The sequence below is a fragment of the Mesoplodon mirus genome (genome assembly GCF_964341445.2).
Source record: "Mesoplodon mirus genome assembly, chromosome: 16".
Taxonomy (NCBI): Eukaryota; Metazoa; Chordata; class Mammalia; order Artiodactyla; family Ziphiidae; genus Mesoplodon; species Mesoplodon mirus.
In genome coordinates, this window is record NC_138992.1 from 48,380,390 (window position 1) to 48,405,937 (window position 25,548).

Genomic DNA, 25,548 nt, shown 5'->3' on the forward strand with positions numbered 1-25,548 from the left:
GCAGGCTGAATGGCTGCAAGGTTGCATTTCTTCAGTCTTTTGGTGTTTGCCTCCAGTGTTTGAGGTTGGTCTACTGGCTTGTGTAGGCTTCCTGGTGTGTGTGTGAGGTGGGGGGTGACTGGTGCCTGCATTCTGGTGGGTGGAGCTGGATCTTTTCCCTCTGATGAGCAGGACCATGTCAGATGTTGTATTTTGGTGTGTCTATGAGTTTAATATGACTTTAGGCAGCCTGTCTGCTAACGTGTGGGGGTGTATTCCTGTCTTGCTAGTTATTTGGCTTGAGGTGTCCAGCAGTGGGACTTTCTGGCTGTTGGGTGGAGCCAGGTCTTCTTGTTGAGATGGAGACTTCTGGGAGAGCTCTCACCAATTAATATTCCCTGGGCCCAGTAGTTCTCTGGTGATCCAGTGTCCTGGACTCGGCTCTCCCACCTCAGAGGCTCACACCAACCCCTGGTCAGAGAACCAAGACCTTGCAATCTGCATAGCATGGAAGAAAAAAAAATAAAGCAAACAAACTGACAAAGAAAAACCCCAAGACAAATGGTTATAGCAAAACCAAACAGAAAATCACACAAAGAAATACACATACACACAGAAACAGAAAAAAAAAAGAGAAAACAAAACAGGAGAGAAAACAAACAAATAAATGAACCCAAAATTGAAAACAAACAATAAAAATTAAACTAACAAAAAAAAAACCCCAAATCATAAGCAGAAAGCAAACTAAAAAAGTCAAAGAAAGTATAAAACAAATGCACAAAAATGATGAAAAAAAGAAAGAAGAAAACAAATGGAATAAATGAACAACAAAAAAGTAAACTAAAAATTTTTAACAATATAGTTAAAAATATAAGAACAAAACAAAACAAAGAAAAAACAACAGGAAAAAATACAGTATTACAAAAAAAGTAAAAATAGAAAAAAGAAAAACATTAAAAATAAAAGCATAAAAAAGAAAAGAAAAAATAAATAAAAATTAAAACTTAAAAGAATAATAAAAAAGAGGGCCTCCCTGGTGGCGCAGTGGTTGAGAGTCCGCCTGCCGATGCAGGGGATACGGGTTCGTGCCCCGGTCTGGGAGGATCCCATATGCCGCGGAGCGGCTGGGCCCGTGAGCCATGGCCGCTGGGCCTGCGCGTCCGGAGCCTGTGCTCCGCAACGGGAGAGGCCACAACAGTGAGAGGCCCGCATACCGCAAAAAGAAAAAAAAAAAAAAAAAGAATAATAAAAAAGAACAACAGAATAAGCAAAACAATAAAAAATAGTAATAATAATTATTATTTTCCTGTAGCCTCAGCTGTCATTGTCCTTGACCCCACAGTGAGCCATAACCAATCCCTGCCTACACAGGAAGTCCTCTAATACCTCTAAGTAGGTCTCTGGACCTGACATGGGCACTGTGAGCCCAGCTCAAAATTTGACCTGCCCAATTCCTGCATGTACTTGCCCCCAAAGTCCACAGTTGTTAAAGCTAGACCAACCTCAACTGTGGGGACACTCATCTATTCAGATATTCCACAGATGTAGGGTTTACCAAGCCAATTGCCAGGATTTAATCTACTGCTCCTGCAGCTGCATGGAGAGATTTCCATTCCTCTTCTTTGCTCACACCACCCCTGCAGTTCAGCTTTGCTTTTGGCCCCATCACTTACCTACCCAGGCGAGAGGGGGCAAAAGCAGTGGCTAACTAGGGCACACTTACTCACTCAGGCCGGGGAGAGGGATGGATATGGTGGCCACACTTGAGATGTGAGGGGAGTGCCTGTGGTGGCAGAGGCCAGCAGGAAGTTGCAATAGCCTGGGGCACAATCTTCACTCTCCTGGGGAAGTTGTCCCTGGATCATTGGCCCCTCAACAGTGGCGGGCTGCACAAGTCACTGGGAAGTTGTGGGCAGTGAGCTGTGCTTGCTCACAGGACCCTTGGCAGCAGTGGTGGCAGCAGTAGCAGTCAGCTCCTGCCTCTAGGGTCTGAGATAGCAGCTGCAGCTCGCACCCACCCTTGAAGCTCATGTAGACTGTGTCCTCTGCCTGTGAGCGGAAGAAGCTCCTAGGGCGGGCCCACCCCTCTCCTCAAGCACCCCCAGCAATGGTTCCTTGTCTCTCTGGCAGGCCAAGGCTTCTTCCCAGACTCCCTCATTTGTGGAACACCAGCCCCTCGGGCTGTCTTCATGCAGCCAAACCCAGTCCTCTCCCTAGGGTCTGACCTCTGAAACCCGAGTCTCTGAACCCAGCCCCCACCTCTGGTGGGTGAGCAGACAAATGTCTCAGGCTACGGAGTTCTGGAACCCTCTGTGCAAGACTCTCTCTGCTTTGCCCTCCACACACCTGTTGCTGTGTTCTCCTCTGAGGCTCTGAAGCTCCCCCCAGTCCCTGCCAGTGAGGGGGCTTCCTAGTGTGAGGAAACTTATCCTCCTTCACAGCTCCCTCCCAGAGGTGCAAGTCCTGTCCTGATTCCTTTGTCCTTTTCCTTTTTTTTTTTTTTTCTTTTGCCCTACCCAGTTACATGGAGATTTTCTTGCCCTTTTGGAAGTCTGAGGTCTCCTGCCAGCGTTCAGTAGATGTTCTGTGGGAGTCATTCCTTGTGTAAATGTATTTATAATGTGTCTGTGGGGAGAAGGTGAGCTCCACGTCTTACTCCTCCTCCATCTTGAGGGTTCTTCCCTGGCAAAAGATCTTTGATAGACCTTCTCATTTCCACTCTTCTCTCTAAGATCCGTTTTCAACAAAAGAGCAAAGATCATCTTCTGAAAATAGGAAACAGACCATATCCCTTTGTTTATTTAATCTCTTTGATGGCTTACCAGTGTACTCAAACTAAGATCCAAGCCCATCATATAGGTTTTCAGTGCTACTATCTTCTTGCTTATTACATTCAATTAATCTTCTTTCAATTTTGATCATATAAAACTCTCCTTTTCTTGGAACGCTCTTCCCAGCATTCTTTGCATAGGTATCACCTTCTTCTCTTTCTTTAAATTTGGCTTAAGTGTTAGTTCTTCAGAGATGCTTTCCTGATCTCCTTATTTGAAGTATGTTCCCCTTATGTTTTCTTTTTCTCAACCCCTGATGTGTTTCCTTTATAGCATTCAATAATTTTTCAATTACTATAATTACATTTTTGTGTTCTTGTTTTTCATCTGCTGAATTCACTTGAATGTGGGATGATCTGAGTAGTGATCAGGTCCGTCTTGTTCTCTTTAGTATCCTTGGTACCTAACATGATACTTGGGATACTGGAGGTACTCAACAAATATTGTTTTAATTTAAAATGATAAAAAATGATAGTAGAAACTCTTAGGGTAAATAAGATTACCCTGGTTACAAGCTAGAGACTCCTACCTAAATCTAGCCTGAAGATGTGTTTTTTTGGTTCATTTGTGTTGTGTTGATTTAGGCTAGTAAGTGATTTTAACTTTTTTTTAAATTCCTTTAGGTATAACATGAATGCTACAGTTTATCATAGTCCTCAGATACAGATAGTATTGAAATATTTTAACAATGAGGAAGGCCTTACATCTAGTAGAAAGGACACAGGATACTTTGTCAGATATTAAGATACTGTTTTACTTTGCCAGATATTAACCTCAAGAGGAGTTAGTTACTCAAGAAGTTGCTTGAGTATAGAAAGATCCAGGATGTGTCCCAATATTTGAATACCTCTGCCACTCCACTCCTGTCATCTCTAGCTGGCCCTTATAAGTATTTGAGTTTGTGACACCACTCTGTCCCTGTACAATTTAAAATAAAAAGAGAAGAGAGCAGAGAACAGAGCCTTGGGAAATGTCAACATTCAAGGACTGAGTAAAATAAATGAATCTCAGAAAGAAGCAGCTAGGGAAGAAAGAGCCATAACAACAACAAAATGGTTTTCTCGCAGCTCAGGGAGAAAAATTCTTTAAGTGGGCAACTGTGTCAATAGATAAGCGTGGAAAATTGTAGGCATTGGTGACTCCAGGACAAAAGCTTTCAGTAGACAATGGGTATTAAGTCAACTTTCAGTGGAGTGAGAAAAAGTTGCAGACTACTTGAGAGTCATACTGAAGAGGGGAGTGGTATACATAGTCTGCCAGTGGTGTAGGGCATGAGGAAGTGTGTTGTCTGTAGATAATTTCAAAACAGTAATAAAGCTGACTGAAGTTCATCTTTTTTTTTTTTAGTATTGCCATACTCTGGCAATTTTGAACAAGTTTAGGGTTAAAATTTTGTTACCTTCAGTCACCATTCTTACAGAGAAGGATAATGTAACAGCTAGAAGAGGGCATCAGGTCAAAAGAGGATGCCTTTATTAAACTAGATGGACTTGTGAATGTTTATATATTAAAAGAAAAGGATTAGCCCAGAAGAAGTGTTTTAACAGAGTAGAGTTTGTAATCAGCAATCTGAGGGCATATAGAATGCCCAAAACACAGGAATGATTTAGTCTTGAATGAAAATAAGGCCTCTAATTCCTAGAGGAAGAATCCTTGACCCTTGATTCAAAACTGTTTCAATATAGCAAGTTGTAGATCTTTTTTATTTCTTAAATTAACACACAAATTCTGATTACATTATTAAGTAAGTTTTCATTATGTCCACTTTTGAAAATAACATGTTTCAAAAATAATGTCAGTATTCCAGGTGTGACTGCTACTAAGTTAGTTCATGGATTTCATGTAAAATAATTTTAAATGCATTGTGTTAGTAGATATATTCTAATTTCTGACATTAAATTAGTGTATTCTGCATTTGCACTTATTTCATACAGGTAACAAATATTGGGTGTTCAAGGACACGACTCTTCAACCTGGTTACCCTCATGACTTGATTACTCTTGGAAGCGGAATTCCCCCTCATGGTATTGATTCAGCCATTTGGTGGGAGGACGTTGGGAAAACCTATTTCTTCAAGGGGGACAGGTCAGTACACGCTTCACATGAGGAAAACAGTTAACTAATGTTTAGAGAAGTCAATATATCTAGTCTATAATAGGCATGTACATTTGAGGAAAGAATCTGTGTAGATATAAGCACAGGAATTAATAGAACTGCAACCATTTTTATACATTTAAAAATAATATTTAAGATAAATCTTCCTCTAATATACCCAAGTAATGTGACTTTCTTATGAATGTATATATACAGTATATATTCTTTCTCTTCTGTATACTCTTAACATTCCTATAAAGCTGTATAGGTAGTGTATTTTACCCTTACAATGCATTTTCTTATCATTTTACTTACTTTACTTAAAAAGTACTTTTTAAGAGAGGCTTTTTTTTTGCTTTTATATTTAAAGTTAAATTTTTACACTTTGCACACAGTTAATTTTGAACATTTTCAAATACTTTCAGTTTAGTCATGAATTCTATTTCTTAGGACACTATTTATTTAGGTACCAGCAGATAGGTGCGATGAACTAACCAAACTATCACTGGACAAAATAAACACTTTTAGCTTGAAGTATAATATCTCTTGCTATTTTCTGTCATTTCTTTTCCTTTTATGACATTACTAACAGGGTTTGTAAAACAAAGTGAACTATTAGTTTATGACATACAGTAGCCACTAGGCATACTAACTTCACCCCCTGCCTACTTTTTGACAGATATTACATATAAAATATAAGATGAAGGTTATATTTTTATTATTTTAAATTAATATTAGGTTAAAAATAAAGATGAAAAATCAAATTTTAGTTACACTATTACTAGTTGGGTCAAAATGTGACACCCATAAATAACCTTCATTGTCAGGTAAAACTCAAGTATATTATTTTACAAGTAATTTTAAAGCACACACATGCACGAACACACATAAGAACAACAGGTTTTAATAAACAACAAGCTAGTATTGAGTTTGCCTTATAATCTTAGCATAATGTAACCCTATAAAATGTCTCCAACTTCATGAGAAAAATAAGGATATAAACCTTGTTTATTTTACACTTTGTAATTTTTGATAACGAGTGACTTAAAACATTGAGCTTTATCTGTGAACAAAAAGATCCTATCATTTTTGTCCATGGATAAAAATGTATACTTTTATTCTGTTATAAGCTTTTTATACATTCAATTTGTATATATTTCTATGGCAAAATATTCATAGCTTTTAATTCACTATCATGAAACTAAGGTTTTGTTGAATGTTTCTTACTAAATCACAAAACAAAAAAGATTCATCAAACAAAAACTCTATTAATGTAGAAGATACTGCTTATCATCACAAAAAGTATATGACTCTCAGTAAGATATGTGTAGTTAGAGTATGAAAAGAGAAGAATGAAGAAATTGCCACAGCATGGTGTCCCCTAATGAAAATAAATCTGTGGACTTATATTCTTTAAAATAACAACCCTCAGGTTGTTAGAGTTTAATTCCTCAGCTGGTTTTAATTGCCTGAATGTACTCTTTCAAGAGTAGGTTCAATACAATCCTGTATTGTCCCCACCCCACCCCCACCCCCAGAAAGGGGTAGAAACAAAAGGCTGAGAAGACACCATGGAGAAATTAACTTCTACAAGACAAAACATGAAAGCTTAACTTTCATATAACAGCTTTAATGAGGGTTTCATAGATGACAATAAAAACTGCCATTTTATTATCAGTTAGCCATACTTTTAAAAATGTTTCCATTCTAAAAACTTAGCACTTCTTGAAAAAATTAAGTTTAGAAATTAAATGTGAGCCACCTCAAGTCAGTGAAATCAATGAAGTTTACATACCAAATTTATAATGGAATAAAGATATAATAAATGAGAAAAGGAGTTTTAGTTAATTTATTTCTGACTTAACAAGCTTCATGCAAAATATAACAAATATATAGAAATACTTTGATTTTAAGTTCTGCTTAAATAACTGCTTTTATAGGTTTTAAAGATATTTAAAGCAGGATCCCAATTAATTTTCATGTGTGTGATCTTATATACTAGTTCATGAGTCATAGATGTTTTATAAACAGATGACTTCATATTTGTATAATTGCTTAATTCCAAAGTCACACAATTTATAAATACATTCATTCTAGATTAAAAGTAGATGGAAAAGACATTAAACTATCTAAGTCAAACATAAAAACAACGATTTGCTTATCACTTTTATATGAGAATTCAGTGAGTTTTTCTTCCTTATAGGCATTATATATTTACAATACTTATCAATTTTAACTTTATATATATATTTTCCATGTATATTTTGAGAGAAAACATTGAAAACATTTATCTTTATTTATTTCTTCCTCTTATTTCATTGACATTTTTCTGTTTTAAAAAATGTAAAACAGATTTCTATTTCTCTAAGGTTAAGATCAGAAAATGATTTTAGAGATAACCTAGTTCAGGTGTAAAAAACTCAATTGCTTTAAGGAATCAGGCAAATAATGTATACAGTGCTGGGTACAGGAGTAATATATATGGCAATAGGGAGTGATAGGTACTGTGATGAGCTGGAAAGTACAAATATTCTAGAAAAGCATTCAAAATCAGAATCATTTATATAATTTGCTAGACAAACAAAGCACACCTTTAAATTATATTTGGTTCAAGTGCTGCCATATGTCAGCATACATCATATTCACTTCCTACCAAAGTCTAGACTGCCTCAGTTACATTCCATAGGTATTCATCCTTCTGTACCTGACTACCTGTGGTGACAGCATAAATATGAGACAGCCCATTCTATTCTCAATACCTCTAATTCCTGCTTGCATAAGATTTCTGTACTCATCTTGACATATCCCTCACTCATTTAGTTAAAATATTTTTTGAGCACATACTATGTGACATGTACTAGGTAACGAAGATATAGTAGTAAAAAAGACCACAAGTATTCTGCTCCCATGGTCCTTAGATTCTATTAGGGGAGATAGTTGTAAACAGAGAAGAAATAAATGACCTTGATATGTTAACACTGAGAAACACTACAAGAAATATAATAGGTGATGATGTGATAGAGGCCCTTGGGTGGGAAGGGGTGGTTGAGAAATTAGTGTGGAGGTCAAGAAAGTCCTAAATTGTGAAGGGGACACTGATGCAAGGACTTTAGTGGGGAGAAATTTCAACCACACGAAGTTATTCAGAACAGTGTGTTGTAAGTACCTGAAATAGCAGTACAAAAGCAAAAATGTTAGAATGTTCAAAGTGGAAAAAAAATATTGTGGCTACAGCATAGTGGGTAAGTGATCAAGGAGGTCACACATGTAAGCAGGGACCAGATTACGAGGCCCTGTTGAACATGGCAAAGACTGGATTTTTTAATTTTAAGTACAATGGAAAACATTGGAGGGTTTTCAACAGGAAAGTGCGTGTTCTGATGTGTATTCAAAAACATAGTTATGGTCTCCATGTGAAGAATGGACTTCAAAAGTGGAAGCAAGGAGATTAATTGGTAGGCTGTTGAAATAGTACAGGGGGACACAATGGTAGCAGTGGAGATGGAGCAAAAAGTACAGTTTACATTTTGTATGTAATCATAACAAGTTTTTTTTATGGCTTGGATTTTAGGGGTGAGAAAAGCAAATCAAAGATAACATCTAGGTTAACTAATTGAATAGATGGTGCCATTTCTGAAGATGTAGCAAAGAAAGAGTTTGAAATGTTCATTTTTGGTTTGAGATACCTGCTTACACACCAATTAGAGAAATCAAGCAGGTAGTAACAGTTCACAAGGAAAGGTGGGTTGGAGGCACAGATCTGAAAGTAATTTCATATAAATTGTATTGAAAGTAAGGGCGGACATGAAATCTCATAAATATAGAGATAGCTAAAGAAGTGTCGATGAAATGATGGTTCTTTAAACAGATCTGTAAATTCAGATTAAAATGTCCAATTTCACTGTTTCACATATAGCATGGAACTCAGTCCCTCAGACTCCTACTTGTCCTTTTCTTAATATACTATAATTTTATACTCAGATACATTTTGATCTTCATAGCATTTAGCTCTAAAATGCTATGTTCCTAAATCATCTCAGCATCTTCTCACAAATATACCCAAGACTCTCTTGTCATACTTCATTCTAGGCTGAACCGTTGAGGATTTTAAGACATTTTCAAAGAAAGAAGACAAAATTTAGATCTATTTTGGTTTGTTTTATTATTATTACTACTAATAGCCAAACAGAAAAATACATTTATTTCCTATAGCTTAAGGTGTGTGTTTATGAAGTAATTCCTTTCTGTGTTTTTAAAATTATCCAACACAGTACAAATTGATATTTTCAATTCTGTTTTAATAAGACTTCTGAAGAAAGAGATTTTGTATGATTATTTGGGTGTGAAAAAAAGTGGCCCTGGGTTTTGTGATAACAGAGGCAAGTAGTCTGAATCTAGAGTAAGAAAATGAGACAAAGTGGATGAAGAAATGACCGGATCATATGAAATCAACCTTGGAGTCACTTTCTGTTCAGTTTGAGTTCAGTATCCAGAAACATTAAAGTATGTCATTTCAGAATTTTCTATATCATTTATTTGTTCACACAGAAGGAATTTAAGAAATTGTTATATACTATTACACAGACAACTGTTTTGTCTTATGGTTATGACTCATGATCAAACCTAAAAAAATGATGAATATAGCCCATTTCCATTCATAATTTATTTTAAAGGATTGATTTACAATGCTTTTCTCAAAGAATCAGCAATTTAAAGTCATAATTCTACTGCAGAGATTATTGATATATCAGAAGAAAAAAACTATAAGCTTTATTTATAATAGCTACTATCATTGGCTGACCTTACTGCACAAAATTCCAATTTTTTTTCCATTATAATATCTAAATCATAAACCCCTCCAAGTGGTTTATTTACATAATGTTCCAGGTGAATATGCTAATATACTTCTCAATGAACCCATAAGCCTATTTTTCAGGGAGGAAAATATCAGTGGAATGAACTTTTTTGTTCATGTTGAAATATGTTCAAATATGTTAGAAATTAAAATGCAAACCTATATTTATGAATAAGCCTCACCATTTTTATAAGGCAGCTGGATATAATGTGTATATATAATAATATAACAGACTGAATAATATTATGATTGAATATAGTTAGATGATTCTAATCACATTGAAGTTTCCTGGACATATATCAAAGCTGACACAGTAGGTAATCTGAGGGTCCGATCTTATGTTGAGTTTTTCAAAGATGATGAAATGATGCCAAGTTATAGTTTTGCATTATCTACTAACAGAAAGAGGGAAAAATTGCTTTTATCCTTAAAAAATCATACCAGGATTATGTTCCTACTAGAGGGTACAATAAAATGCACATTCCATAAATATTTTCTTGAAATGTGATCTCAATAATTCTTATGTGTCTTTCACATAAGTGCTCAAAAAAGTGTTGGTAGGCAAATGGATCTATAAGCAAATAGAGCAAGGGATGAAGGAAAATTATATTGACACAATGAACATTAAGAATTTGAGTGAGGACCCCAAGAGGGTAAGATGACAGGGAGATTAATGTAAGAATGCTATGTCAAGGGAAACACTAGCATTACTGTGGTAGAAAATTGAACTAAACTATGAATCAAAGAGCATTAGTTTGAGTTTCAACTCTGTAACATTCAAGAAGAGCAAATGTGACTAAGACATTACTTTTGAATAATATGATGCCCAATGCTTTGTCATTGACTGAATTGTGTGACCATGTATACTATATCTATGTTAGGACCTCAGCATAAGTATGTTTTAATATGCAATATAAAAGATATTTGAGGGATTTTAGTGAAATAAGATTAAAATATTATATATATATATATATATATATATATATATATATATATATATATACATAAATTTACTTTATAGCTACAAAACACTACATGAAGAATAGGTATTGTTACATGAACATTGTTATAACTACATCTTGGAGAACAAACCTGGTTTCTGAATATGTAGTAATCTTCCTTCAATCATACGTAGAGTGTGACCCCATTGTCCCTAGGATTTTAAATTATTCCTGGGTTAGCAAAATTTTAAAACTTGCTTTAAGTTATGGTTTATGTCATCTAAAAATGCCTTTTATTGTAAGATACATCATAATTTAATCTATCATTGAGGGGAAAACTCTGCCCAGTATAGTCTGACATAGTATTGAGATGTGAAATACCTATAATAGAGATGTGAAATGTGAAAAAATATGTATCTTAGAATCCGTGAAATAAGGTATTTGATGGTTTCTCTGTGAGAAGTTTTTTTTATGATCAACTTCAGGAAACAGTTAATATATATGACTATTGTAAATCCCATTGAAATATTTACTTGAGAGAAGAGATCTGGAAATTCTGAGTGCAATCTCAACCTCATTAACCATGCTATATCCATCGCAGCCTGTTCTGTGATAGAGGAATATTCAAAAATAACTTAAAAGCAGATGTTTCCATGAAAGAAAATATACATTAGTTTTGGTAGAACTTTGCGCTCCCTACTTGTCTTCTTCAGAAAGATAGGCCTGACTACCATTATTTCAGCTCAGTGTTTCTCCCTGAAGCTTTTCCTGATCTCTCTATCAAATCTGCCCTTATCTTCTATGTGATAAGAATCTATGACAAACACCTCTACAGTGTGTTTTCCTGTCTGGATAAAATCTGCCTTGTGGCTTATTATTGGGATACATCCTGAAACAATCTTTTTTTCTTTTCCATGTGAACACTGAAGATGAAGGAAGTGCTAATATTCCACATGTTACTTATCTGAGGTATCTGGGAATCTATAGCAAAACATTCTTTACAAGATTCCACAGCTCTGTAGATGAAGGATTCTCCATAGACCTGAAACAAGAGAATATACAGAAAAGACTGGATTTTTTTTTCTTTTTCTGATTTAAGCTAAATGCCTAATCCCAAGATAATGCATTGTGTGTTACTTCACAAATCTGTTGGTGAAATGCTACCTTTAGCACATGTTAAGAGATGTTTAGTGGTGTGGGGGAGAAAATGTTGTCAAACATATTTGGTATGTGTAGAAGAAAGAATAGTGACTTTTGAAATGGAACAGACTGGTTATAAGTCATTGTCCTCCAAGAATTCTCCTCTCTCAAACGGAGACAATGACAATTCTCTCATGAGTTTATAGTGAATAAACATTTGATATAATGTATAGAGCATTATGCCTGCCCTAAAATAGGCAATATCACTGTGAACTCCCAATGGTTTCACCCCAGTATTGTCAATCCTTTTGAACATTCAGACATAAAATTTTTGACTCTTAGAACATATAGGCAATAATGAGTGATCCAAAGTAGGGAGGTTCACAATTTGTTCCTTAGATATCTAGTGGGTCTGTGAAAGTGGCCCAATGGCCACCCTGTGAAGGGATGAGAGTTCTGAGAGTTCTGACTCTTAGCAAGTTTTGCTTTTATCTGTTTATCCATCTATACACCAAGGACTCTAGTCAAGACTTGCCCTAAAGTCTACAGTCATATACCCAATTGCTTCATCAACAACTACTTTGATGTTTAACAGGCATCTGATTTTAACATGCTTAAAGTCAAACTCACAATTCCTCAAACCTCCTTAACTTACCTTTCCATGCTTCCTTATCTCACTGAATGGCAACATTATTCTTCTGGTTGTTCAGGCCCCAAATTCTTGAGTTATGCTCAACTTCGTTCTCTCACATACTGCATCAATCCATTAGTAAGCTCTTTGGGATTTTTCTTCAAAATAATATCCCAATCCCTTGAATTATCATCAGTTCTCCAGTACACATTCTAGCCCAAGGATTACTGAAATGACATCTTAACTGGTATCTCTTCTACTTTACTTCCTTCAATCTGTTTAACTCATAGCAGCAGTGTGTTCCTTTCAAAAAATAAGCCATATCTTGAAGGTCTTCTGCTCAAACTCTTCATTGCCTTCACATCTCTCTTAGAGGAAAACAAAAGGTTTTGCCATAGCTTAAGGGTCTATCTAATCACAGGTGCTGGTTCCCACTCTGACCTTGTCTCCCTTTTGCTAACTCAATTCTAGTCACTCTAGCCTCACTGTGGATGCTCAAGTGCTCCAGGCTTATGCCTGCCACAGAAACTTTTGATAATTAGTTACTCCACGTGAAATGTTATGCTCCTCAAAACTACAGAATGTTGCTTCTCACTTCTTTCTGCTCTCTGCTCAAACAACGGCTTATCAAAGACCTTGCTATCCAGTACTTTAAAATGGCTGACACATATTCTTAGATAACTTTTTCTGCTTTGTTTTCTTAATAGATCTTACCACCTCCTATGATAGTATACACTTATTGACATTTTTTTTTCCTGTAATCTCTACATATCCTAAAATGTAAGATTGGTAAGAGGTGGGGCATGCCTCTTTTGTCCAAGGTTGTATCGCTGGCACCTACAATAATTCTAGAAACACAGTAGGTTCTCATTAAATATTTGTTAAATAAATGAATGGGTAGATGGATCAAGATTATGCTTATTTCAAATGACGTATTCTGGTGCCTAAGTAAGATTTTTTAAAATCATGAAAACCTCTGATTTCTACATAGGTTGGTGATACCCTTTTGAATTGTAACTATGCTTAGCTAGAATTTTAAAATTAATTTTTAGCAGACTGAAGAAATATAAAATAACATATCCATTTTTAGCATATTCTAAAAAGGAAACAGAATAAATTGTGTACACTGTCCTTGCATGATTTAAATCAGTTCTGTAAATCACTAACAAGTACATAGGTAGCATGCAGCAAGGATTTAATGAATGCTAGCTAGCTGTTATTGTTTGTATACATAATTGTCTTTCCTATGCATGTGTTGTTGTTGTTTATTTATCCTTTTCAGGTATTGGAGATATAGTGAAGAAATGAAAACCATGGATCCTGGCTATCCCAAACCAATCACAGTCTGGAAAGGTATCCCCGAATCTCCTCAGGGAGCCTTTGTGCACAAAGAAAATGGTATGCAACATGTGCATTATATATTTCATGAGCTTACTAAGTAGTTGAATAATCGATCCTACTTGTTCACTATGTTAAATGGTTAGAAAGTAACATACTAGGGCTATCTCATATTATATTTATATAAAATTTCCTTCATAGATTTATATTTAATATTATGCTCAAGACGTTTTTTTAACCTCAACATATTTTAGTTTATAAAAAAATAATAATTTTTAAAAATGAAGAGTGTTAATTCCTTTGAAGTAACCTCACCTATTTTCTACTAAAATTCATGTAAAGATAATAATAACAGACATATGTGGGACAGTAGCTGGTCACAAAGAAGATATGTTATAAATGTGAGCTAAGGATTGTACAGCATGTTGAGGATTATAATTTTTCATGTGTGCCTTTGGCCTATAGTGTCAGCAAACAAGAAAGATCCCAGTTCAATACAGTAAGGCTAGAGTAGATGTATGATTGCTTAATAACAGAAACAGATCACAGAGCTGCTTTGCTCTCCATCTCAGGATTCGGGATTCAACCAGATCCTAAGGGAAGTTAGCCAAGCAATGGGTAATCAATACTCCTGTATCTGTTGGTAAAGTTTGAACATTTCTCTCTGCAGTCAGGGATTAGTAAGTAGAAATAAACCATAATAATAATAATTCAAAATAAAATTTATACACAATATTCCAGAACAAAGGAAAGTGACATCAAACTGAAATACAGAGAAAAAGAAAATACCCTCTCAGATGATTTATAATAGGAAAGAGAAGAAAATAATACATTATGTGGGTCCTAAATAGCATGAAAAGTCTATAACATGTATGCAACAAGAACAAAATAACATCACTTGCAAGAGGAAAATTAAATGCATCTGGGAGAGGAATATCGAAAAAAATTAATGAAGAAACAGGGGAAAATGAAAAATTGACACAACTCACTGAAAACAATGGCTGATCATCAGCAAATTGCCAGAGTTTAAGAAAGCTTTACACTGAGTACAAGCTTGAAGGAACTGACACCCAGGATGACACCAATCAGAAAAATCAAACACAAACTGTGTTTTGACCATTGTTATATGTAATTTATACTACATTCTGTGTAATGATATCCCACAAGTAAAACACTGTATGCTAAGTCAAAAAGAACCTTGAAGCCCTGATTATAGCACTTATTGGAATTATAGTTTTTTGTGTATTCTATTGGTTCAGAGAATTAAAGGACCAAGTTAAGATATAGCCTGTATGTGACAAAAGCAGAAATCCACAGGAGAGGACAGATTGAGATGAAACATATCTATCTGAGATAAAAAGGAAATCAATAAGAAAATAAAGTTACAATGCAGTCAAATTGGAGGCAGTAAAACCATATCAATATATGGCAAAAAACTACACAAACTATGCAGATGCAGAAGACAAAGAAGTGAAAAAACGTGAAACATAATCACATGGAAAGTAGAAAACTGAGATGATCCCCTAAAATTAGAGCTGTCACCAAGAATCTAAGGGGGAGAGATTTCTTGAGGTTAGATTAAAGGGGGTTGTTTCAGCCCAGATAAAATCAACTCTAGCTTACATTTACAGAAGTTCAACCACTGCTCTAGACTGCCCTCAATAAAAGTTATCACACACTATGCACAAATATATGCAAAGAAAATTAAGCCAAGATCTTACCAGTGATTAAATATAGCAAGTTTGATAAAATGTTTTTCAAATTATTTCCTTTATTAATATTCTAAAATGAATATAACTTTTATAATAAAAATAACTTTTAAAATAAGTAATAATTATTTCAAAAGATTGAAAAAGTACACATAACCTTAATTCCTTAGCATATTAACTGTTTTTTTTTTCCCCTGCTTCTATTTGCAAGTCCATTAAAATTTGAGATTTGATTCAGGTTCTCTGGAAATAAATCATAATTATATAAAGATAAAAAATCTTCTGGCTGCATCTTGCCCCATGCTTTTTCATATTCTTGTCCATCTTAAAATAATATTTGTTTAATATAAATGGTTTCCTTACATTCAGAATTTAATATTTTATTTTCACACGGCAAAGAATAACTTTGTAAAATGCTGGCAAAAAGAAAAAAAAAAAAAAAAAACATGTTGGAAAAACCAGTGCTTAAAAATGACAAAAAACTACAGATGAAACTTCAACATATCTATGTCTTCTGTACCTTACCTGGTCCAGCCCTTTCTTTGATATCCTTCAACATTGAGCTCACTTTTGATCTTTCAGGAATCCTTGAATATCCTTTTTGGTACACCATCCCTTGCACTCAAAATCTCATATTACAACAATCAATTTATATGCCTGTTTGTTATCCCCTCTAGTGTAAACTCTTCAAATGCAGTTACGTAGTAACCATTCAATAAACATTAGTTGTTGAAATTAATTTTACCCCTTCCATTACTCTAGACCTTCACTCCCTGCAGTGAAGGAGATCACCTATTTGTTTGAAAACCTTGTTCTGTAGGGTAGTGATATTAATCAATCTGGAACGTCTTAGTCTAGATAGTCTACCAATAGCAAATTCTCCATTTTTAATTCTCTATTCAAATCTCATGCTTGTTTTTTTTTAACTTGAACTCAAATTATACATAACTTCTTCCCTTATATTTTTTTTAGAGAAGAGCAAGTTCAATTTATTGAGTAAACACACATTTTTATATAGATATAAATAAATTTATATACTCAAAGCAATTCCGTATAAGGATAAGTCCATGCACATGATACTTGATGGTCATAAAATCAGAGATGATAGAGCAATGAAATGTTTTCTCTAATTCCTCACCCTTCCACCAAGGTAGGAATTTCTTCTTAGGGATCTTCTCTTTATGATAGTTTTCAAAAAAAAAAAAAATCCCAGAAGCTTAAAATTGAGCTATAGATTTTTGAAGGATGTTTTCATATTAAGGTGGAATATGCCTTCCTATAATACCTATTGATATTATTTCTGTCACCTTGGCCAATGAAATGTGAATGTGTGGTGTGATTTACTGACTTCCCACCATCTATCAGTTGTGCTACATAAATCTTTTATCTAATTTAATAGTCCAACACAAATACCTCTTTACCTCATTTATAATTATTTATGAATGAGGAAAACAGCATCAGCTAGTTTAATTAACTTACTCATGATCATGAAAGTGGTGATATTTTGTCTATGGTTTGAAACTAGACCATTCTAGCCTCACTGAATTGCTCTAAGGCACTCTCTCCAAAGAGGAAAAATTAAAACATCTTTTCCTACATTATATCATTAAGGTAATTGACAATCTGTCATGTCTGGCCAGATTTTTCATTTTGTCATATTAGATATACCTTAGGCTTTCTCAGAATGTAGCTTTCTAATCCATCATCATTCCAGTTTTCACCTGTAACCATCTTAATTTAACAATTTTCTTATTTTCCTCTTTATTTTTAGCCCCTGAAAATAGCTACAATAATCCAAATGATATGACTTATGCCATATATATATATATATATGAATTATTTCTTCTTGATTTTGACAGTGTTTTAAGCAATAACATGAGTTTTTAACTTATACTAAAATTGTAGTAAATAATCGCTTCATTTACCTGCCTTCAAATCTCTAAGTTACTTGCTGTCAGGCCCTGCCTCCTAGGTATCCTATATTCTCTCCTTAGAAAATGAAATTTTAAGGTTAATACAAGATTCTGCTTTAACACTGCTGCATTTTATTTTACTGATTATAGCTCCACTTTTAGCCTGTTAAAATAGTTTGACTCTTGATTCTGTTGGTGTATTAATTCTCTACTCTGACCCTTATGCTCTGTTAAAATCTACACGTGGGATTCAAACAAATATTTTCACAAGACCCAGGTTATTCATTCACATTTGTTAAACATTAATTAACATTTTACTAATACATATACAATAGTGGAAAACAGAGAGAACACACAGGCACTGCTATGTAGGATCTTCTATGAAGTTATAACACGACAGCTATGGTAGACAATTTTTCCTTACATTTTAGGACTAAACAATAGAACAGTCACCAGTGAAAACCAATCAAATACAAGAAAAAAAAGTCATCACATAATTCATTACAGCCTAACTGACTTCTACCTCAGAATTTCTCAAAAATGATACTTCAGGTAAGAGTTCATCTGAAGTTTCTACTCTTAGTAAGCATAACATCTATAAGATTATAACATCAAAGCTACTCACAATAGAAAAAAAAGAGTATATAAACGTTTCTTCAACCCACTGATATTTCATAAACAGTTAAAAAATTATTGAATGAGATGAATTTTTCAGGATCAACGTTTGACAGATTTCTATTATCAAGATTTTAGGCTACTTCTTTTCAATTACTTTTATTCTCTTAACTCCTGATGACTAGACTTCTTACCTCTAACAAGTGTATTCAGCCTACTACAATTCTACTGTATATGGAGTGTGTTAGTATAAAACTTGGCCTGCAAACATGATAAATATGAAAATGGAAACTTCTGAATTTTTATATGATGCCCAGTAGTTTCATAGTAATTAGCTTTGACTAAAAATTAAAGATGAGGACACTTCCAGCTGTTGGTTTCCAGTTTACAAATATAAGAAGTACATTCACCTGTCTGGAAGGTCTGTTTCATTCTAGATCAATGTCATTATTCAACTATAATCATCTAATACACTTTATTTGGCAGGCCCTCGACATTTCTTTATCCAAGCTTGTTGAATAATTATGTTGGAGTTTATTAGCGTGATCAAATGCCAGCTCCCTGCAGAAAAATTTGAATCTACATACACCTGTTTTCACTTGGCAATTTGTTCTGGTTGCAAAACTGCCCTTCAAAACTAAAAGCAATGGCTGATTTTCATGGCATTGAAGAGAATGATTTCTAGAATGAAGTGACCTGAAGGGATGGTCTATCCTAGCTGAAAGTTTCTGAGAGATGTCAGAGTTTTTTGTTGTTATTGATTTAGGAGTGCTGTCTATCACCACCTGTGATTTTGAACCAAGGAGTATTTGCGAAAAGACAAAAATCTCTAAAGGACCTGGCTTTAGAAAAATCATTAAGATTCAGGCTCTAAAGCTAGACCAAGATTTAAATTCTTTTTTCAACGGGACTAGGGCATATCATTTTATCTGAGCTTCTGTGTCTTTGCCTGAAAAGTATAGGTAGCTAATTCTACCTAACAGAGTGTTTATGAGGATTAAAAGATGTCATTTACTAAGTTTTTAACACAGTGATTCTTCCATAATAAGTGCTCAATAATGAAGGGGGAAAACCCTCATTAATGATTATTAACTCAAAAGTAGGCATACTATTCAAAATTAGACATCTCCCAAAATATGGTTTTTAAGTGATTATAACATTAAAACATTTCTTATTTTCCTGAATTTTATCTCAAAGTCACAAAGAAACTTGACATGAAAGAGATATGGACAGAAAGAAAAACCTGGGCTTGTTCCCAGGAAAAAAAAACAAAAGTTAAGAGAATAGTCCTAAGAAAGACACATATTTGTAGTTTAATTGTCACAAGTTTACAAATCTATTATCTGCATCCATAATGTTTTAGAATATAAATCATATGTGTTGCTAAGTTACTTGAGACTTCTACATACTACCTCCTCCCCCATGAAATATATGTTAGTTGGAAGTATTAAAGATAGAATTATAGATTTATTTATACTTTATTCATCCTTTACTCTAAAAGGATTAATAATAGCTTTAGAAGTTCTGTAAAATGTAGCTAGATGATAAAAAATTAACATAAGATAATGTTATGAGGACATAATAATGAGGACAAAAGAAGAGATAAAATGGGTATGGCCTAGAGCTGAAAAAGGTTACTGCACAAAATACAATAAGTACCTATTTAATTATTAAAATTCCTAGCATACAAAGGAAATCACATCTAGTTTCGTGATTTATGATTTCTTGTGATTTCTTTTCCAAATGACAAGAACAAACTTGTTCCTTAGGAGGAGTACAACTATTCCTGATGCTAAGATGATTAGAAATTTCCTTTGAGGTGTTTCATGGGGACGCTTCCTTATGATGTATTGTACAATGTCCTCAATAGCTGCATGAGGGCAAACAGGGCTTCTGTTTATAAGGCTGTTTCAGCATCTTTCAATACAGGTTGATACTCTCACACTAATGTGTAATTCTGTACCAACAATACTATAAGCAAGCAACAGGATGAAGTTCTCTTTGCAGTGTAGACTAAGAGTAGATGTATAAAGCATGGTCTTTCAACAACTCTGTGCAAATATTATTTCTCTCTTTCAGCTGAGCTTTCCCTAGGCATTTGAGGGCACAGTTTCTGGAGCACAAGAGTCAGATCAATTTCAATAGACAGCTGATCTGGGAATAGTGTTTTCTTCCTACAAAAATTGAGTGGCTTTAACATACATCTTTTAAGTTGCCTATTTAATTAAATTTCTATACATATACACTTTTACAAATAAGTGGTTCCTGTGTGTGTGTGTTTCCCCCCCACCAGGCTTTACGTATTTCTACAAAGGAAAGGAGTATTGGAAATTCAACAACCAGATACTCAAGGTAGAACCTGGATATCCCAGATCCATCCTCAAGGATTTTATGGGCTGTGACGGACCAACAGACAGAGATAAAGAAGGACACAGCCCACCAGATGATGTAGACATTGTCATCAAACTGGACAACACAGCCAGCACTGTGAAAGCCATAGCTATTGTCATTCCCTGCATCTTGGCCTTATGCCTCCTTGTATTGGTTTACACTGTGTTCCAGTTCAAGAGGAAAGGAACACCCCGCCACATACTGTACTGTAAACGCTCTATGCAAGAGTGGGTGTGATGTAGGGTTTTTTCCTTTCTTTCTTTTCTAGGAGCTTGTGATAACTTGAGATTCAAGACAAGAGCTGTTATGCTGTTTCCTAGCTAGGAGCAGGCTTGTGGCAGCCTGATTTGGGGCTGACCTTTCAAACCCAGAGGGTTGCTGGTCCTGCACATGAATGGAAACGCACTCATGGGGAAGCTTCCATGATGCACAGTACCTGCCGTTCTTCAGTCCTTTGTCTTTTTTTGTCATTCAGTTCTAGGCCTTTCCTCTGCACGCTCAATGCCCAGTAAATTTTCAGGATTACTTAAAGAGAAAAAAGAAGAAAATATTCTTCTTAAAGGTTTCTAATATGTTTTTTCTGATGTCTGAGCCCATTTCTGGGGGAAAAAAGCAAAAGGGAAAACCCACAAATTTTTGCTTTACAGCAAGGAAATAAGAAAAGATTAAACAAAATACCCACAATTGAACGTTCAGGAAAGTGTGAAGACCCAAAACAGCTTTGTCTCCAAAGAAGATAGCTCTCTGACTGCTATGGACAGTCTCCTATGCTTCGTTTTTGTCAGGTGGGAGACCTGTAATACACATGCAGGACTTTAGACTGTTGGGACAGCCATTTTCCAACAAACAAGGGGCCAAAATATCTGCAATATTGTAACAGCCTTAATACTACATCCATTTTTCGTTTTATACAGCTGTTCTCAGCTATGTTCTTAATGTTTCATCACATTTATATTCACAGCTATCTTCAAATGGGACCTTTTCATTGTTTTGAAGGGTTTCTAAACCCCTTCCTGCCACCTTACCCCTACATCATTGTGAAAATCTCCCCAAGTTGTATTAGGCCACTGCCCCAGGCCTTCCATGGGTCTGTCAGGAATATTCATTATAAGTGGAGCAAAAAGCAGTATGTCTTTAAAGTGGTTTAAAGTGACAGTTACTTTATAAGGATATGTGACACTAGTAATACGTTGGTGTAACCCTTTGAGAACTATCAAATCAGCTTTCAGAGTCTTAGGATCTGGTAAATTATTGAACTGGGCAATGGTAAAAACAGGCACAGGTTCAAGAAGTTCAGGTTTTTAAAACAGATATCCTATAACCCCATGTAATTTTTAAGTGATTCACACTACTACATAAATGCATTTATAGCAAACAGAAATGATGTTACTTGCCAAAGTTTTTCAGGCAAATAAAAAGGTATCTTATTAAATATCTTGTAAGGGTGAAATTTTATTTGAACAACTGATTATAACAGCCTGTCTTTGTTGTTGTTGTTGTTAGACACAACACACAACACAATTTATGTTTTAAAATCCATTGCATGAAAACTCAATTTGCCGTGGAAGATGCCGTTAGCATCGCCATCTAAAGAATGAATTAAAATGATGACTCTGAGATTGCATGAATATCCTCCAGTGTATTAGCTATCTATCGCATGTCAATCATAGTTCTCAAAGGGTTAGTGTGGCTTCTGGCATTTAGCCATCCATTTGATAGCTGACAGAGCCAAGAGACCACCAAAGCATTTCATTGTTGAGTGTAATTTGTCCTAACAGCAGTATTGTCATTTTCAGGTGACCTGCAGAGCAGGTTTGTATCAATATTTTTTTCCTAGAGAAAAGTCAGCAACTGACAGACCTCTTAATTGATTTTTAGGCGCTGCTTCTTGCAGTGAAAGGCTTTACAGCCACTGGGCTGTGAACTTATTAGAGATGGTCAGAACGAATGCACCCCATGAGTCAGACATTGGCTTTGTGTGAAAGCCAGCTTTTGAGGGGATTAGCTTTTGAAACAATGAACAGCTTGCCTTGAAGTTGATTATTGATCTGTTGACTGTCATTAACAAAAACTTAAACATTACCTTCTGTGAAAATTTTCCTTGACGAGTCCTGTTCTATGTCTTTGCCCTTTGACCTTTAACTTGCAAACTGGCACAAACAGGAAATCTTGCGTTGCTTCTCCATTGGAGTGTTAATTGTTCTCTAAAAACCTAGTAAGCATGAGCTGTTTCCTTAGAGTGGAGAGAGAAGGAGTGTTGACGGTGGATCTGCAGATGAACACTTTGCTCTTTACACGCACACTTTAAAAATGCCCTATAGGTAGAAGTGACTTTTAATTTTCCTTTAATATAATTTCAAGTCTAAATTCATCATTTTAGTACAAATATAGAACTATGGGGGGAAAAAAACTCAAAATACTTGAAAGGCCAATGTGGCTTTTATATAAAGCAGGAATTTTATACTAGTGAAAATTTCTTACTCATTTGCTAATAATACACATTTCCAGATGATTTTAATGAGTGTAGGTGTACATTCTTATTTGGAAATGGATGGTTTGGCTGCCTTGAATTTGTATTTATACTCAACATAGCATGAAAATTAGGATGCCTCTCAGTTAAACTACATGTTTATGTTTTGGTTGGGGAAAATATTTTGTAATCATGGACAGCATGTTGCAAAGCCTTGCAGATTGGTATTTCTTACAACCTGAACATAAAGTAAGGCTAAGAAAAAAGGATAGTTAAAAAATGTAATGGCTAATGGCTTTACAGCAAAACATTATGCAATGCAGACTGTGGTTTGACAAGATCTTGGAGATTATGTGTGTTAAGACCAAGAAAGAAAAGGGAGAGGACAAGAATTAGCCCTGTAGCTTTATTTCAGTGCTTCCATTCTAGACAATGCTGGTATTATAAAGAGTCGCTTCTACTGAGCATGGAGCAAGAACTATATACATAAGCTCATTTATACAATGTTTGCCTGTGGGAGGGTTTAATCTTTTTAGGGCCTGATGCCAAGGAAAAAAAAAAAAAGACTGGAAATTGTATTTTGCTGTAGATTGAAATGAGTAACTATGTCATTTGGGGACATATGTAAATCATTGAGGAATTCCATCAACCTGCATTGAAAATTGATTTTTTTTCCTCTAAAATGAGAAAGAAACTAAAGAAGCAATCTTTTGCCTCTTTACTCATTTGTCATAATATCCTGACTCATCAGAAGACTATAAATATATAAGGGCTAGAAAATAACCATAGCATTAAGAAGGGAAAGACTCTATCATTATGCTTGAATTATGGAAATGTCATAGATAAGTATTGGGTCATATTTTCCTCAATATGAGATGAGATTTATGTGATAAGAAAAGGCATATATGGCTTCTCTGTTTATTAGAACATTTAAATTTTCAGGTTGTGAGACTACAAGAGATAAGAAAATATTAAGTACAGCATAATCACAAACATTGGGATTCTATTTGCCTATTTTATGCCAGGCACTTTGTATGGTTGCTACTTCTCTTCCACTTGGGGTTTGGGGAAAAAATGTCAATTCTAAAGGAATAGTGAAAGGGAGAGTGACTAATTGGTCTAGCACATAAGAATAGTGATTCAAAAACAATGTGAATAATAAATCAAACAATATAATGTACACATTCAGTATCAATAGAGATATACAACATATCAAATATTTTTCAACATTCTATCACTGATAACATGGAAAGTTCAGACCTAGGGTTTCCTAAATTGAAATGAAAACACATTCACAATGACAAAAAATAATTCACCTCCTGTTTCATTATTTCTCATTATTTTAATATAAACATAAATGTAAACAAGGTAATGCTTCTTACATAAATTTACTATATCATAATTTTAGCCAAATATTATTTTTCTATATATTATTAACTGGACAGAATGAAGTATTAAACAACCAATCAGTCTGTGTTCTCTATAAAGCAGTTAAGCCACATCAGATCTGTGGAAGAGGTTGTGAATTTAACTACTGACTTGTTTCAGAACAAAGTGTCTTCTGACATGGCATCAGAACAGGTGAATACAGATGTTCTTTACAATTGCAAAGGTAACGTGCATAAATTAGAGAACATTATATGATACTAGTAAAGACAACTTCTGTTATAAATCAGAGGGCAAGACTTTTCTGAATCAGATGTAATAAATTACTAAGTAATAATTTACAAAAAAAATAATTACTGAGTAATAAAGAATAGACTGATTTACTGAAACAAGCAAATGTTACTTTTACTATTCAGATTGCTTGTAATCTTTTTCTATTGACATATTTGTTTGTTTCATATACTAGATACTTGTTTTTATTCACTTTCTGTGGGTGATTTAAAAAACACAATGTGGTAGATGAGAACATTGCCCAACTTCACTGGTATTTCCAATACATGGATGATGTGTATATATGGGACCCTAGGGAAACTAATATAATACTTTCCACTTCTACATATTATGCTGTTATCTCTAGTATGCTACAAATACACACTCACACTTTGTGGATCTTATAGTAGAATAAGCAATGTGGCCATATTGACTAAATTCAGTGTGCTACCTGAAAAGGAATGGATGTTATAATCAAATAGACTGAGTTAACACAAAAGTCATTAAAATAATCTTTTTCTTTTTAAGTTTTGGAATTATTTCCAAAAACTAATAAAGGCAGTGGTTTACTGATAGTATTGAGTTTGTAAGACTGTAACATATACTGAAACAACCTCATGGCTGGTGGTGAAATCTTTTTCAGCAAACACAGCAGAGAGTCCATTGAATTTTTGATTCTCTCAAGAACGCCTTCCAAAATATCAGATGTTAAACGGAACATGCCATCTAAACCAAAAATGTTAAATTCAGATAAGCCATTATAAGTAGTCATGAGTACAATCTTATGATATCACAAAAGGTTTCATGTCAATAATACTAGAAAATCTAACCATTTCATTGCATCTCATGCACCTTCCTGATTGATTTATTGTGATCATAGTTTATAACTGCCAGAACATATGTATCTATGTTATAGAGTCTATGTTGCCTAGTAGGGAAACATAGCTACATCAGAGAAGTTATATTTAAAAAAAATAGAACTTCC

At 34.6% G+C, this 25,548-nt stretch overlaps 1 protein-coding gene across 1 annotated transcript in view; it reads left to right on the forward strand.

Annotated features, from left to right (window-relative positions):
• The window catches only part of MMP16 (matrix metallopeptidase 16), a 342,393-nt gene extending 320,987 nt beyond the window's left edge, over window positions 1-21,406 (forward strand). Inside the window, exons 8-10 of the mRNA XM_082601441.1 lie at window positions 4,745-4,895; window positions 13,754-13,869; window positions 20,340-21,406. Coding sequence (XP_082457567.1) covers window positions 4,745-4,895; window positions 13,754-13,869; window positions 20,340-20,674 — 602 coding nt within the window. The 3' untranslated portion in view covers window positions 20,675-21,406. The remainder of the gene's footprint in view (window positions 1-4,744; window positions 4,896-13,753; window positions 13,870-20,339) is intronic.
• The last annotated feature ends 4,142 nt before the right edge of the window (window positions 21,407-25,548 follow it).